The 17,870-nt window shown below is 38.6% G+C and overlaps 1 protein-coding gene across 5 annotated transcripts in view; it reads right to left on the bottom strand.

Annotated features, from left to right (window-relative positions):
• ASPH (aspartate beta-hydroxylase) overlaps positions 1 to 13,267 on the bottom strand; it is a 111,986-nt gene extending 98,719 nt beyond the window's left edge. For all 5 annotated transcript variants that reach the window (XM_064706148.1, XM_064706152.1, XM_064706147.1 and 2 more), the window contains exon 1: positions 13,040 to 13,267. In XM_064706148.1, the coding sequence (XP_064562218.1) occupies positions 13,040 to 13,100 (61 nt within the window). In that variant the 5' untranslated portion in view covers positions 13,101 to 13,267. The remainder of the gene's footprint in view (positions 1 to 13,039) is intronic.
• Between the last annotated feature and the right edge of the window lie 4,603 nt (positions 13,268 to 17,870).

The following is a 17,870-nucleotide window of genomic DNA, read 5'->3' on the forward strand; positions in this document are numbered from 1 at the left end:
ACTTTCTCCATGTTGGCATTCCCCTACCAGGCTCTGAGTGCCCTGCAGAGACTGCTCATTTGAAACTTGCTAACTATTTAAAGAAAAAAAGAGACAACTACTTTCTATAATGTAGTTTTGAGTCTTCTAAAAGAGTGACTTGAAACCAACCTCATGCATTCTTGCCAAAGAATTTTCATATCAGAAGTGCAACACATTGTATTTACTTCTGGCAGACCCTTTCCAGAAAGGGTTAACACTAAATTATCTCACTCACTCCTCCCTTAAATTCTGACAAAATGCATACTGCCTATACAATTTAAAGCCAATGTAAATTAAATCACCAATTCACCCTCTTCTTAAGGACCAGAAAACAAGCAAAAACCTACTAATACACTTTTCAACATTTTTTTCCATCTTCAATTTTATCAAACTGATTTTCCCATTGCTTATCAAATAAAAGCCAGCTTCTTTCAGGTGGAAGCTAGAAACAAATTAATTTCTCATTCACTATAACCATAAAAAAAGCTTTAGTATCTACCACTCTGCCCTCCTATCCCCATGCTTCCTAAAATAACACAGCTACCAGGCAGACAGAGTGAACACAAGAATGCTACAACTACTTTGAAAAACAACACATCTCCTGTGGTTTTAACATCCAGCAAATGCAATTCCCAAGAGTTCAAGGGAGAAAAATTGAGAAACAGCACTAGAGCTTTTCATATGGATGAAAAGACTTCTCATGTGGATGAAAAGAACTACAGGCAGTTCATTCTGTAACTAGTGTATCTTTTAACTTTAAAAGATACACTAGTATCTTTTTATCTCACTAGTATCCACTATCCACTTGAATACAATAAATGGATCAGATGCTTTAAGAAAGACCTCCTGATTAATACATTTCAGTAATGTAACTGATGCACAAGCAATTAAGAGCAAAACACGGAGAAATTTACACAGATTGAAAGTAACTGAACATGGAGAAATAAAAAAAAAAAATCAAATTAATTTTACAAGCAATGATATTTATTCTATTGTATATAAACCACATCAGAATAGGCAATCTAGAGCAAATTCACTTCAGCTGCACCTGCATTTGCAGACACCAGATCTTACCATAAGTGCACACATAAAGCATTTAACTGATGCTGAGAAACTCCCCATCCACTGATACATATTTTGGGGGGATTGCTCTGAACCAGACCTTACCTGCCTGAATCCCCGTAATGATTTCAGCACACTTTTTGGCACCTTTCACTCAGACCTAATTGAGCAAATTCCATTCAGGGACAACAAGCACAAGGCTTATAAGGAAAGTGAGTTGAGAGAATCAAGAAATTAATTTAAAATGTGCATTCCAAATCTGAACTAACACATATATGTTGGCCTCTAGCTGAGTACCCAGAGTTTTATTCTTGTGCCCTTTAAAAATTAATTGATTGCAAGAAAGACAAATATCTTTTTTCCTGAGAGGGGGAGCTACAGCTAAAATGGGGAAACTCTTCAAATTCATCAAAAGGAAAAAGGACCAAGAGAAGGATGGATCAAGGTTAGCTCAAAATACCACACAATATCATTTTTGTTAGTTTTATAAAAGACAAAGGTTAAGTTGAATATATACCTACTTAGAATGCAATTTGACATTGGGACAGCAAAGTCAACAGGGTAGACTTCTGACAATGTCTCATCTCTACTGTGTTCAGATCCTGTGACTGCTGCTCCTTTTTGAAGTCATTCAAAATGCTTCCCTAACACTCAAAGTTATTGTTCTTCGCCTGATTTAAGTGGTGAAGAATAATAACCACAACCATGATAACCATTCCAAAATTTAAAAACTATCTTCAAGTTAGTTGTGCTACAACTATGCAGCCCATGTATTTTGATTAATTTTACAGAAGCATAATTGACAATTCAGACTAGCAACATTAGTTACACCTCTACGTCACTACCAAAGTGTAAGCAAAGAAATTTAGAGAGGAAAAATAGTCAATTATGAACACAAAATGTCAGGCTTCAAATCATCAAGCTAAGCCTTTTCACAAAGGTGATTAGGAAGTTATATGGAAGAAATTATGATTTATCACTTGAAGATAAGGGTGCACAAAAGCAAGCAGTCACTAGAAACTAGAAATACACACTAAAAGAAAAAGCAATAAAACACTACCCTCAAAGAAACAACTAAAAATCACATTTCATAAGTAAAAACTATCAATCAGCTGGATTAAAGGGAGACTTTAGAACACATGCTTTTAAAAACAAAATGCAGTGTGATAAAAAGCAGATACGGGAGAGAATCAAAAAGCTAAAATAAGGTACAAAAGAACCATCTTGTCACCAACAGAACAGAACTAGTAGCAGTACAAAGACAATAAGAACCTCCATTTTATAACCACGGCCCATTACTGCTTGAAATTTTTGCCAAATTATCTTGTCCAATACGATTAATGATAAAGCAACTGCTGCAAGCCCCTTCCACTAATAGATCTGCAGATCTAAACTGCAGATCTGCAGATTTTTAACTGATTTTACACAGAGGGGTTTATTGGATTGGTCTGTAACAAGTATTTTGACTGAAGTGTCTCAGGAAATTCAGAGCTTTCTCTGTTGATTTCCCCTTTATATCAAAATACAATGGTTTTTTTCACTCTCTCACTACAGAGAGACAGGTCATGTGAGTGTATACACACACCAACTTTTTGTAATATGTATTTTATAATTGACTCAATAAGCACATATTAAACTTGCATTCCAAGAAGTCCCTACACCATAATGATTCCAAGTGCTAATCAAAAATCAAAATTATTTTCATCTTTAATTTTTACTTAGTGTTACTCTACATCACAGGTGGAATAATACACTTTCAATGGACAAATCTGTGTTTTTATGAACTATATTTTTTTTAAGGGTGACAGGGTAATTATTTTCTCTGTGTTCACTTTACAGATGGAACAGAGATTTTTACTAAAATATGTATTATATATTTATGAAATATTCCAACCTTAAATTTTCACTAATATCCATACTCAGAAATTTTTGTTTGTTGTACAGTTATGGCAGCAGGGTCTTTAGAGGTAAGATATAAAGTTTAAGGTAAAGGTTCACTTTCAATAAAAAATCTTTGCAATATAAAATTGATTCTTCCTTTTAGTTTCTAAGACATTTTCTTCAGCACTACAACCTTAAGGGAAATTAGGAGGAGGGGAAATAGCTTTCTAATTACTATTTTCTCATTAAAAACTAGATCTCTGATCTGAACTTTGTATAATCTAGACTATATGGTTATAAAGATACCTCAGCAGGCTGCCAAAAGACTTTAATAATCTATATCAGAAACTTACTGATTAGGAATGGAGAAACTAATGGAACAGAAAAAGAACTAACTTCAAAGGAAATACAAAGAGCAGAACGTAAATTTGAAATAAAAATTTACTAACTGAAATGCAATTTTGGCTCTCCAGCTGACACTTCACAGATTTTTATCTTAGTATTTGAGGAACTTTTCCTTATTTCACATATAATAAACCCAAACATAAACCTTTACGTCCTTAATTTTCAATCCCTACAAGATTTCTCACAGTAAAATAACCCACTATACAAACAATCTAAAAACATAAATACTGAAAGCAAGAGAAAAGCCATAAATTCAGGATTAGACAACAAACCAGGCTCATTGTGGAGATGCTGGGAATGGCCAACTGAAGGGGGCAAAAAATAGTTGGCAAGAAAAAAAGGGATACATCACAAAATATGTAAAAAGCCTCTAGGATCATAAGCATCCTGCTGAACTTCCTTATTGAAAGGAAGCTCCTCCCTTCAAGAGATGAAGTGATTCCATTGAAACATCTTCTTGAATTCCTCACTTAGTCAGGATGTGAAAGATCACTCAGTTCTGTCCTCTAGGGAACACTGTTTGAACTTCTCTGTAGGTCTAAAAGACATTTTTAAGTACACTGACAGGTATAAGATCAAAGCCATTTTAGTCCCTCAAAAATCAGATCTGAGATCCTATTATCTGAAAATATGCTTCAAGTACAAGAGACACATATAGGTTTTCAGCTGTTTTATATTCAGTCTATAAAGAGATGGTCAACAAGTCCATTTCTGAATACAAGCTGCTATATTTCAAAGTACTTTTAGGCCTAGAGATAGCTTTCTGACTCACAGGGAACATCACAATATTTAGAAGAGTTTTTTAGCTGCAAGCTAAGGCAGTGTGTTACTAAGTCAGAATTATTTATTCTTCAGAAAAAAAAATAATTCCAAAACAAGAATAAGATTACCATCTGGCTGACAGAAGTGTCATCCTCAGGCTGGGATTTTTTACATTTATTTATTATTCTTCAGTAGTTACATTTTTTCTGACGATAAACAAATCCTATTGCTTTCCATTTACATGATTCTTCAAAGACATACGCAACAAAACCAATAAAATTTATACCCAAGAAATCTACTCAGAAAACCCATCACAATAATGACTAGCCTCAGGGTTGTTGGTTGGTTGGGGTTTTTTTAAAACCCTAAGGATTTGTCTCTATGAGAAAAACAGTCAGAAATGAAAGGAGAAATTTAGTGAGAAACTCTGTCCTAGGAGGTTGCAGAGTTTCAAGAGACTTGTCAAAAGCACTTGATCTAAATAGAGCAGAGCAGTGGGCTCGACTTGCAGTGCAGGCTCCACCCTTCTCAGTGAGATCTGCAGAGACCAGCTGTTTGCCCCATAGGAGCTGCTGCTCTTAACAACTTTCTTCTCAAGTCTTGTTTAGCTAAGCATAACTGATCAAGTCAGAGAAGGAGAAAAGAAGAGAGAGATGCATACTTATAAGATAAAATCCTGAATCTGCACTTGCTTCTTTTCTAAATGTGATAGACAGATGATCACTTCCAAAATCTAGTCAAATTTTGTCCAAGCCGTGTTTTGGCTTTTTATTTTACTTTTTGATTATTTGGACGACTATTTTTTGGGTAGTTCCTCAAGAGGGATTTATTACAAGGAAATAATACACACACATGTGCACACAGCTTAAATGACTAAAAACAACATTGTTTACAACTTGACTTTTATAATAAATACTATCAACAGCAATATATTTAAATCAGTATTTAGTGCATCTATCACTATCTGAATACTCTGGACTACTTTTTCTTTTAAACCTTTTCTCCACAAACTTAAAGACAGTACAATAACAAGCTTAGACAATTAGCACTGGAAGAAAAAATCCAAAAATAGGCGTCGTGTAAAGACAGAATAAAAATGTTTTGTTATACATTTATCTAATCTAAATAGATTTGTACAGAAAAGTCCATATTTTTCCCAAACACTTCTGTCAATTGTCTCTAGTTTTGTTTTTATGTGTACAGAAGCACAGCACAGAATTAAAGTCAAAACTATGTAGAAAGTGCCTCTTGTAAACTTACTTGACTCAAACATCAAACCAAGAGGTTTAAGGTTAAGATCACATACTTAAAAAGAAATTCTAGTTTGCCTCCTGCTGTAGGAACAAAATCTCTGTAACATCAATGAGTAGACAAACTACTAATTTTAACTGTACAAATTACTTAAGGATTTTTAATAGCTGCTATTTTGATTAACCAGCTCTCTCCCACAGAAGACTTGGAAATAAGATCTAAAATTATACAATCTACCTACCTTGCATTTGAATGATTTAATGTAGCCAACAGTCCCACATAATTACTAGGTTAATTAAATAGATGGTTGTATTTAGGACGGAGCAGAGTTCAGGGAAGGTAAATGTAGAGAGGAAATACAAGAAATACTTGGGCCTAGAACATGCAAATTTTGCTGGTGGTGACCTTTAAAAAAGATTCTATTACATAAGGTTGAAAATCCTCATCACCGTACATAACATGCTGGCATTAATTTAAGGGTATTTTTTCCTTGTTCCATTTTCCTATCCTGTAATGTGGGTCACATCAATTTGTTTTAGCAACAAGTCCTAATTAAGCCACAAAATAAAGAAAACAGACTATGTTGGTTTAATTCTTTAAATTTTTCTCATGCTTTGAGGGAGCTCGCGTAGAAAAACTCCAGTTTGTCACACAAGCACCTAAAACTCTGCTTTTCACAGGTTTCTGCTCATGGAAAGAAAGAACACTTCAAAATGCTTAAAATGCCAAAAACTTATTAGTTTTCAAGTCTGATACTAAGCCAATTTAATTAGGTGTTTGTTCATGGGGTGCTATACACTTGCAACTCTTATGGAGTACAAAACAGGTTTTAGGTATCTCATATGTTACTTAAATATGTTCTTAGGAGACCTCAGTTGCAGAGAAATTGTTGTTTATAGAACCTTCAGGCTTCAAAAGATATGCCTGTGTCTTCTAGTCACTATGTGTCCTCTAGCTACTATAGAAAGAAACAGGACTACAGTTACACACTATGTGAACTTTCTTTAGGCATCTTTAAACTTAAAAAACATCAGCATGAGGAATGAGACAGTGAGATATGTTGCATTAGTAATTAATTGTCAGTTAACAAACAAAACCTCAGGCAATAAAACTGCTAAACCAGAAAACCACTACTGACTAGTTACAATTCCCTCTAGCTATTAGATGTTGTGTAAAGAAAGTCTTCAGGCAAACAACTTGGTAGCATTTGTGACATCAGGTTAAGTACATGCATAGTAAGAGTGCAACTCCACATGAAGAAAACTGCAATTGGTTTAATCTTTGAAGTTCTAACAAAGTTGAACCACACATACTGCAATATGTTCAAACTCAATACATAGTTATCTGCATACTTAATTTCCAACATGTTTCAAGACACATAACATTATGAGTTCCACTTCAAAGCATAGCTCCAAACTTTTCCATGCAAAGAGCTAACCCAGAGATGCAGTTAGGGAAAAGATTGCTGCAGGTTATCACACAGATTACCAGATAGTGATCTTCATCAGGAAAGAACTGCTTGGGGCAAATCAGAACTTCACTGCTCAAGTTCTCTACAATGAAGAATTCAACATACAAATTAGCACAGGAATTCTTAATAGATGTTTCAAAGTGATTTCAGCTGAAAATGAACCCTTTCTTTTCATACAGGTGATCAGCCAAGTGGTTTTCAGTTCCAAAAGACAGCATTATTCAAATGTCATCTCTTTATGCACTCTGTAATTAGAAATAATCTTGACACACAGGCCTTCCCCTGCTAGTAAATTTTGTTATCTTTACTGAAGCCCTTATATATCCAGCTATTACATCAGCATAGCCAACCAAACCAGTCACCTTTCAGTGTTCACTCCATGGCTCCATGATTACATGATTGAACATAAAACTCTGGATTTAATCTCACCCTCCCCTAATGCCCACCCACTCATTGTCATCTCCTCCCTCCTCCCCAGATGACCTTCCATAAAGCCATGCATTGAGCCAGCCTAGGGAGGGAAATAAAAAAATCAGCTTCCTGCTTATCAGTTCCCTGTGTGCTTCACCTCACACCTGCACAGCCAATAATTCAGGTACAGGGAAGGGGCATTGAAAAGAGGAAAGCTGCAGAGCAACCTCAAACTAGATTAACCTGACTGCAGACCTGCAGCTCAAACTGTTAAAAAAATTTAACTTCTTAATTCCCCAATATGATATACATCCTTGGTGCCTGAACACTGAGTAGCTATGACCCCTGATGGGGTATCCTCATGTGCATTTTCAGAGGTAATTGCCAAAATGTGAGAAAACATCCTCCAGTTTCCTGTCTCTCTGATACCAGAGATACTCTAAGTTTTCCACCTAGCATTTTAAACAAGCCTTATACTCAAAAGGCTATTGAAAACGTTATCATTCAAACACTTAACAACATGCTCAAAAAGCACATTGCAGCAAACATCCTTGCAGATGTGAAGTGCAACCTTCCTTCATATCTGAAGCACTGTGGATAATTTCTTTTAGCCCACAATGACTTCTTGATTACACATAAGATCCATCAGAAAACACAGAGCAGGCCCAAGATTTCAGCCCACACTGGATCAAAAGGGGCATGAGAACTTCGGTGTCTTCATCAAGTGGTAGCATCTCTGGAAGTTTCCAGAGAACTTTCCCAGTGCTTCAGAATTCTTCAGGAGAAAGAGAACTGAAAGGAATGTATGAGGCTCTTTGTATTTATGTCCATCCTGTTACACTCAAGTATCAATCTTAAAACCCAAAATAATACATCCTTGAGAAAAAGGAAGTAAATACAAATACCTGGCAACATGGGAAAACCAGAAAGGCATAAAAGCATATACCGTGTTCAAACTGATTGTTTCTACCTCCTTTGGCAATCAGCTACTGCACCTGCCAACAGCTAATGGTGTAGAGAAACTTTCATTCAGATAAACCTTAAGGGTTGTCCTTCTAGAGCTCACTTGACTCTAGCATTAGACAAATTAATCAAGAGTCTATTGAGGATTCACTATTTCAATGCAAATCTGCTCAAGTGAGCTGAGAAATACCTATGCTAACCATTTTAAGATTTTTATTTCACTTTAATTGAATCAGAGCTAGAATACGGACTTGTTTGAAGAGTTACTACCTCCAGTTTTGTAGTTTTGTACAGGACATTTAGAAAATAAAAGGAAAAAAAAGAAAAAAGAGAAGAATGGAGGAGAATCAGCAAGTGTCGTAATTTCACCAGTGGTACTGCTGCAATGTACCGTGCAATTTAGTGATGTCTGGACCATTACTGTTCCTACAATTTTTTAATTTGGCAGACTATTTTACAATATTTTAAAATGTCTTCCAGAAAGGCCACCCTGAATAAGACTCAAGACAGATGAATTATAAAGAGCTGTCTACATTTTCATGGTTTTGCTATTTGTATTAGCATGTGGCATTAATGGTAAAAATACAAATAGTTGCAAGCAACTAAACTAGGCAATAGGATAAACTTCCAAAAGAAATCACTGCAGAATTTCCTAAACAGTATACAAAGTTTCCATCACTGAGACACAAAATATTTCTCATTTGCCCACAATAGGCCCACAGAAACTCTAACATAGTAATAACAATTTGCTGTATATTTCTGAAGACCAAAAACATAACAAGAAAACACTTTGACATTGGATTTAAAAAGCAAAGCACGGAGCAACACACTAACTGAATAATGAGAATTCTTTTTGGTTCAGCAAACTCTTGGACTTTGGTCACTTTTGGTCAGCAAACAGTTTGACAAGTCAAAACATTTGTTAAGCTCCACAGAGCATCCCATACTTACATCTCACTTAGGACCTTCAACACCTTAACACCCTTTTTCCTAAGGGTTTCAATTAACATAAAGCAGGAAATAATGGATAGATTGTAATACAAGAAATCAGATGACACACTACACAACTGTAAAGAGCATAAACAACCACACTGGACAGTAGCTGAGGTCAGAAATTAGAGAGACCAAATTTTTATATAGATAAAAGCATCACATTTAAACAGAATCCACAGTGTAAAAAAATGAGATGTTATACCACAGCACAGCTGGGTAGCTGAGAGACATCACAGAATGGATGGGCGATCCCACTTCAAGCACTGGAAGCACTGAGGTGAAGTTCACTGTTCCCAACAAAAGAATTTCAGTAGTAAAACATGACCTGTTTAGTTGATGAATTTTTTCTGCTCTTTAGGTTAACTAGAGAGCTAATGGAGATCCTCACCCAGATAAAAGCACATTCTAAAGTAGTCTTTACAACAGAGATGAGATAAAAAGTGGAAATTCTTGCAAACTAACAGGCACAACTTCTTTTTAAAAGTGATACAGTGAACTAAAAAAAGTTGTAATAACACAAAATTACATTTGGATAAGTACATCAGGTCACCTTGAATGCATACCAAAAAAAGCCCCAAATAAATCTGAAGAAAGTTGAAACACCAAAAATCAATGAAAGAATTACAGCAAGAGGCACTAGAAGGTCCAAAGGATGAGTGAAAGGAGTTAAAAACATGGCAATGCATTTGCACATGTAAGGAAACCACATGGTTAAAAGAGCAAAATGAGGAAATAAACATCTCCTGGGATCTTGCAGAGAAAAGCAGAGGAGGTCAGAAGATTCTCAGTCACCACTGTAGAGATTAAAGAAAATTTACCAAAGCAATGTTAAGAGTTCTTTGTCATCATAGAGACTGAAGGCAACACGACCTCAGAACTGAGATAGGACTATGGGGTTTTTAATATAAAATACAGTTCTTTGTAGATACAAACAATGCTTTAGGTTGGAAATGTGTGGTTTGTACGGCACCTAGCCTAATGGAGAACTCTCCCACTTAACATCAGAGATGCAAAGAAAACAATTATTGCACAACTTATCTTCAATAAAAATCACGTTTAAGTAAGTCCTCACTTACATACTGTAAGACACAATGTACCCACAGAGCAGCACAATGATTGCTGCCTTATGATCTGGGATAGGTAAGCAGAGGTTACAAAGTAATCCATCATTTTTCAGCCATTTGTATTTCAAAAGTTAGCTGGGCTGCTGATCCTCAGTCTTGATGGAAGGCTTCTCCACAGGCACCTGCCAATGTCCAAGACATTTACACATTTCACATCTCATGAAATCTGAGGGAGTTGATACATGACCAGGTATTATACATTTGTTTCTGTAACAAAACTGTCCTTCATCTAATGATGCTTCAAGTAACAATAAAGCAAGTATCTGTTACTTTGTCCAGTCTTTAAAACTGATACTCTTCCTTTTGAGAGGCCACATCTTTAGTATGGATTCTGCAATCTAGTAATAAGCAGCCAAACTTTCCAGTAAAGACAGATAATAACAAACATTTTTCCCTCTCTAAGTATCCCCAAACTGTTGAATTTTTCCCTGGTTTTCACTTCTGTACTCTAAATAAAATCATTGGCATAGTCATACAAGTCTGTAAATGTAATTTTCAAAGAATAAGTAGCACTACAAAGCTAAAACAAAGTGATTTTTTTTTAAAATTAGGACTGATTTGAGAGCTTCTAGTACATGAATTCTGAAAGTAAAAGCTAAAGTTCTATTTCTAAAAGATGTTTAGTTCCACTTTTGACAATACAGTGTACCTGAAAACACCTACATAAACTACAATTAGAACTTAATCTTTTTGTAGTTTACTGTAAATATTTTCTGCTAGAGAGACCTAAAAACAGATGACTGATGCTGGCATTGTCTTGAGTGCACAGATTTTGAAATAAGCTGTTAGCCTCAGTGGCTTGAGCTGTGAGCAGGGCCCTGGCAAGAAGCCACATCCTCTTTTAAGAACTGCTGTGAAAGTGAATATTTCTACCAAGCAAAAAGTGCCTCAGGTTTGAGGTTTTCATACTTCTCAGTCTCAATTACTTGCTGTCTCAAAATCATTTCCTCATCTGACTCTCACATCCCTTGACTGTGGAAAGCTGACTGGCTGCTGTGAGCACTCTGCTCCTCCAGCTGTTCCTTTATTCACACAGGAGTTACCATTCCTCACCTCTCCCTGCAGCTGCAACTATGAAAACAGCATCAGCTTCACACTGTAATTGCCATGGCTGTCTAAGGGATTCTAACTAGGAGTGTTGTACACAAAAAATTAATGAGGTTACATGTCAGTAGAGTGCCTAACACATTACCCATACTATTTCATCCCCCTAAAGACTTCTTTTAATATAAAGAGAGAAATTTTTACTCAGACTACAAATAAAAACCCATAGAATGCTTTCTTTATTCAGTCAGAGATAGTTTAGCAATAAATTTATTTTTCAGATATTGACAAACATGTAAAGTGATATTTAAAATATTAACTACCATATTCAGTATTCAAAATTACAACGGGGATGTAGGTTTTTAAGGCATTAAAATTGAAAATCTGGATTTAGCATGCTTAATACTGGGTGATCATGTCCAGTCCAAGCAAAAACTGTAACTTACATAGACTACAGAGTATAGGCCAGCAACTGAAAAAAGGATTTTAAAATAAAATTTAAAAAAACACTTCTATAAACATTGCAATAATATTTCTAAACTCTTTTAAGCTTAAGTATATTTGAAATCTTTCCCTCTTAATTCATTATGTGATAGGCAAACTAATCCTATATGGCTCAGCCTTTAATGAACATTGTTCTCACTACGATTGCTACATTCAAAGAGAGACAACAGATATTATTTCTGTGTCCTCACCACATTTTATCACTGGAGCTCTGTGCCCACCAAACTGGAATCCAAAGAAGCCACGACACGTAAACACTCGGTGTGTGGTAAAAGCCCTCCTTTCTCCCGTACAGTGCGCATGGCTGCGGGTGACTCCAGCAGTACAGACACTTTTCTGCCCTCTCAGGCGCGTACTGCTATGCTGGGAAATGCCAATGAACACAAAACTTTCCCTACATAAAGTGTCCGCACACAGCGGTCTGTGAGCAGTCTGATCTGTCAAGGGGTTCCTTATTGGTGGGGTGGGGGATCACTGCCTCAAAAAAAAACCCTGCCTGCATTTTTCTGAGACTCTTCCTCCTAGCCTCGATAGTTACAGAAACCACCAGCTTAGGTGCTCCACCTACAACAGATCTATCTAATAATTTTGACCTAACCAGGTCAGTCTGAGGAGATATTCCACATCACAATTTGGATACGAGAGTATGAAAGACTTGGGGCATCCCGGTTCCACCTCATCTCCGGGAGGAAGCGGTCCCGGGGGTACCCACGGATGCTGCGGCCTGCCCGTGCTCATCTCACCCCTTCTAGGGAGCTTCCGAGGGGAGTCCCCGCCGCCCGGGCCCGACAACTTTCTCCTCCACGTGAACTGCCGGGATAGGGGACGGCGGGAACACGAGGGACACATCACGGCCACCGACCCTGCGTCTCCCTCCCCAGCTCCCACAGCGCGGGAGGAACCAGAGGGGCCGGCAGGAGGGAAGGGAAGGGAAGGGAAGGGAAGGGAAGGGAAGGGAAGGGAAGGGAAGGGAAGGGAAGGGAAGGGAAGCAGAGGCAGGGAGAAGGCGCAGCATCCCAGCACTTTGCCTGGCGGCTGCCCCGCATCGCAGGGAGGGCCCTTCCCTCCCTCCGGCTGCGGCCGCCGCTGGAGCCCCCGCCCCTTCCCCGCAGAGCTGCTGCCTCGCTCTCGTAGCAGCGCCGCTCACCTTTCTTGGAGCCGGGGCTGGGGCTGCCGCCGGTGGCCCTGGAGCTCTTGCGGGAAGCCATCGCACCTCCCGTCGGGCAGCGCAGGGGGCGGAGCGGGAGCGCGTCGGGAGCCGCCGCCGCCACCCGAGCCCTGCGTGCAGCGGGAACGCGCTTAGGCCCCAGCGGCGCGACCCCGAGTGCTCCGCGGCCCCGCCCCCGCGCCCGCCGCCAGCCATTCGCGTCAGAGAGGAGTGGCGCCGCTCGCTTCGGATTGGCGGAGGCGACGCGAGGGGGCGGGGCGGCCGCCCGCCGGTTGCGCGCGCCCGCCGCGCTCTCCCGGCGCTGCCGGCCCATTTGAACGTGGCACAGGCGGGTGCGAGCGGCGGCGTCTCGCGAGGGTTCGGGCGCGCGCGCTCCGCCAGGGAGCGGGGGCGCCGCCGGCGCTGAGTGAGGCAGGCTGGCAGGGGAGGCTCGGGGTGACATTTACATGGCGACGCTGCCTAAAGCATCCCGCCCTGTGCCCTAAACCGCGCTCCGCATCCAGTTAAGCGCCCAGGTTGTGGGAACACATCGTTGATGTGTATAAATGTCTAACGGTGTAAGAGGATGGAGCCAGGCTCTTTTCACGGTGCCAAATAATAGGACAAGAGGCAATGGGCAGAAACTGATGCACAGGAAGCTCCACCTGAACATGAGGAAGAATTTCTTGATTGTGTGGGTGATCAGGTACTGGAACAGGTTGCCCAGAGAGGCTGTGGAGTCTCTGTCACTGGAGACATTCCAGAACCATCCGGACACAATGCTGTGCCGTGTTCTCTGGGCTGACCCTGCTGGAGCAGGAGGTTGGACCCGATGCCCCCCTCTGGTCCCGTCCAACCTGACCCGTTCTGTGCCAGATTCCACAGAGCAGCGGGGCAAACCTTCCAGAGGGCGCCTTTGCAACCAACAGAGTGAAAGGGTTTGAAGTTCATCGCCTCAGACGATGAGGTCCCCACCAAGGCTTTTTGAGGCTTTAAAAATATTTTTAATTGACTCTGATAAAATAAACCTGGGGTTTTGCAGGAGTTCTGGATGCCTCTTGGTACCGATATTCAGTTTGAGACTGGGATAAATACCCAGTTTGGCATGACACTAAAAGTCTGAAAGAAAAAAGCAAAACCCAGCTTTGAGTCCTGACCATATATACAGTGTTTTGAGTCAAACCAAACAATTTTGCAAATTCAAGAGCTTTGCAAGTGGATGTGTGGAGAAGGAAGCCTTTACTCAAATCAAAGGCTAGCACTGTGTTTTGGATAGTAGTGCCATGAAGCCAACCAGAAACTAATTTACTGGAGAGCATTAATCAGTATTTTTAAATGGGATTTGCACTTAGATACTTAGTCAAGTAACAGGATATCACTGTAGGAACATTGATATCACTTTAGACATTAGAAGTAAAAACAACTAGTTTTAGGAACATGAAAAAGAGTGAAGCCTACTCTCATGGGAGTTATTTTGCATTTAGTGCAGTTGGGTATCTGAACTTGGTTATGACACTCTACCAGAGTCTTATTTTCACAGGATGTGTTAGTACGTAATATTTTTTGAGATGCTTCCCTTTTGTTTGGTGACACTAAAGCTGCTGGACAAGTTTAAGAGCTGCTAGGGAGGAGTAGGTGTACTCATGACTACATAGAATTTATCACAGAAAAGCTAACAGGATGAATTATTAACATTTCAGCAAATTGGAAAATACAATGCAAGGAAGAAATTGTCCTAAGAAAAGCACAAAAAAAATTGTAATCTGGTACTGGGATTACTGAAAATACAGTAATTAGTAAATAAGTGTGTGTGTGACTATATTCTTGCAAGTTGCAATTACTGTCAATTGAGACAACAGCTGTTTGTGGTTAATGTGGGACACAGTTTCCTGAAGATACACTACTGGAAATGGCACTTTGGTAAGAAAAAAGATACTGAGAACGTTGAAGCCACTGGACAGGCAGGGACACTTAGAAGGATATTGCTATTGTTTTACTGTGAATGAACTTTTTGGCTTTAAATGGACTGTCAAATCCCTTACTTCTGTTTACTTTGGCCCACAGCTGCCAGCACTTTGTAATTGGTGTATTCAGTACCTGCTTGTACACTCTTCTGCCCGAGAAATCTCCTTTGCAAGATTAAAATATACTCCCAGAGGTACAAATGCTCATAACAGTACTGTATGTTTATGCTTATCACCATCCTTCTGCATGATCTTGTTGTTTGGAGGTTTCTGTTGATCTCTTATAGCATCAGGACTTTTTCCTCCCAGTCCACAGGCAACTGTAAACTGAAACAGAACGCTAGATAAGAGGGACTATTGTCTTCTACTGATCAGAGAACGTTTTTCTTATATTTCTGCCTGATACCTCTGATCATACATGTAAATCTGATCATGATATATGGTTTTAGATGAAGCAGGCATTCAGATTAATTTGCAGAAAGCAGCAGGACTAATTTTCCTACTGGGATCGCCTGAGCACAAATCATGTACAGGCCTATGGGATCCATGTTGTGCCATTGAAGAAGCTTAGGACAGCTTGATATTAGTTCTTTTAGAGAAAGGAGCACCTAATTTGATTTAAATTTTCCAGGGTGGCTGTTGCTACAAATGGTATGAGAGTGCCTTCTGATCTGAAATGTAATTAATGCAAATTGAAGTGAATATTTATGACATTTCTGGAAAAGATGACAAAGAGAAAAGCTGGCAGTGAGGTTAGGTGTAACTGCATGTGAATGGCTCACTTTTTAACCATAATTAGCACTTGTTGTTTTAGAGCTACACTTCTGGTGCATTGTAAGGGTGTGCAGGAAACCACAAAAAGATAAATATCAGCTTTGTTTGTAGGAGGAAAAGAAACAGGGCAGAAAAAGAATGTAACAACTGGTTGGTAAGGCAAGTTGGTAAGGCAAAGGTGAAAGAAATTAAAGCCATAAAAACAGGAGTTATAAATAAAGGCAAGGGCTATGAGACAGACCACACAGCAGTCAGCTGGAGCCTTTCTGCTTGTATCAGGCTTTTAAAAAAAGAAAATAAAAAATCCTTTCTCTTGGCAAGAATCACATTTACCCTCACTCCAAACTGTCCTAATTGACTCCTTGTTGAGACTACTGATAAACTAAGTTTAAAGTATACTGCATATCATAAATCATTGTATTAAAAGAATGCCACCAATTAATGAGCCCTGCTTGGAAAACAAATGCATGTTTTTACTGTGCATTTTGTTTCCATAAATACCTTTGCATTAGTGCAGTCACAGCTGTTTTGCTGTCCTGATTCATTCAAGCAGAGTGACTCTGCTGTTTGACAGAAAGAAACATTTCCAAGGTGATAGGCAGAAGCAGCAATGAAGCAATTACAGAAGAGAATTCAATGTCTAATCTCCCAATTTCTAAAAGAACTGTGAATATATGACCTGCCTATAACAGTTAAATGGGATGCTGAGTGAAAGTATTAATATGAAAGAATGAGTGACATCTTCTTAAAGAAGCCATTAAATTAGGCCTATATTTTTCACTTCCTGTATCACAGCTGAATAAGACATTTTAAATTCCCCTTCACCTGTGCCAAAATCAGAGCTATAGTTTTCTGAGTTTATTTCTATTCACAGTTTTTCTCTGGATTTGTCTTGAAGGCATCTGTTATACTGCCAATAAGCTGTGACATTTCTTTTATGAAAAAGCATAATAATTGAAGGCTTAAAGGCTTTATTCTCATTCTCTTGGTGTCCCTGTTATTCATGTTAATCATTGTGACATGTAGCTTTCCATTCAATTATATATTTCTCTTTAATAAATGAATTTTAATTGATTATTAAGTGAAAGCCCATTCTCCAACAAGAGAGGAAAAATTATTTTATGTCTTAATACACTTCATTGAAAAGAGGTAGAGAATTCTCAGGATGGCATTAAAAATACCATGTTAAAAACTCCAAGAAAGTGTAAGATTCTTGATTGAAAACATAGGCATTTAGGATTTTAAAGTTTTTATTACTTAGATAGCATTTTTTTTGTACATGGGGAGTGAGCTATGCACCTTGCTAGCCAGTTTGGAAAGGTGTTCCCACAAGAAGGCTGTGTTTAAAAATGTGCCTTGGGTAAATATAGGGCAAAGAGGGTGATGAACAGGTTTTACTGTTTGTTTTCTGGATTATCAAGTTGACACTTGTACTGCTGATCATTTTTCTGATTACAGACAGTTCAAAGAATCAGCCTCCAGACATTTGCATTTATCAACCAAATTTCATTAATCACTTGTGGAGAAACAGGTCAGATGTTTTGGCAAGAGGAGGAGAGAAAAGAAAGTGAAGTGTGTCTCAATTATCCAAACATAAACAACTGCATTGTCTGGTTTGATGTTCCACTTATAGCTAGTTGAATGTGCAGTAAAGTAAGGTGTAGTTGAGCTGTTTATTCTTAGTGAGGAAGTGTCTGTTTTATTTATTTTTAAATTTATTTATTTTAACAGTGCTTCTATGGCAGTAGACACCTGTTATTATAATTGGGTATTCTTATATAATCTTAGAACAATTTCTAAATAGTTGGTCTTACTGACAAATAGAAGGCAGCCATTTGTTTGAGAGGCATTCAGAAAGATGTAATTATCCAGGATATCAGACACAAAGAACTTGAGCTAGGCAAAGCTGGTTCAGGCATAGCTAAAGCTAAAGTAAAGTTTGGTTTTAAATTGCAAAGGTAAAATGTAGGTCAAAAGCTTGTTCTCATTGCTCTCAGCTGATTTGATCAACCTCACTGAGGAGTAACTCAAATATCATTTGGCCTTTGGTGTGGCCCAGTAGTCTGGGATTTGTTACAGCATTGCTTGGATTC

Source organism: Zonotrichia leucophrys, chromosome 2 (assembly GCF_028769735.1).
Source record: "Zonotrichia leucophrys gambelii isolate GWCS_2022_RI chromosome 2, RI_Zleu_2.0, whole genome shotgun sequence".
NCBI lineage: Eukaryota > Metazoa > Chordata > Aves > Passeriformes > Passerellidae > Zonotrichia > Zonotrichia leucophrys.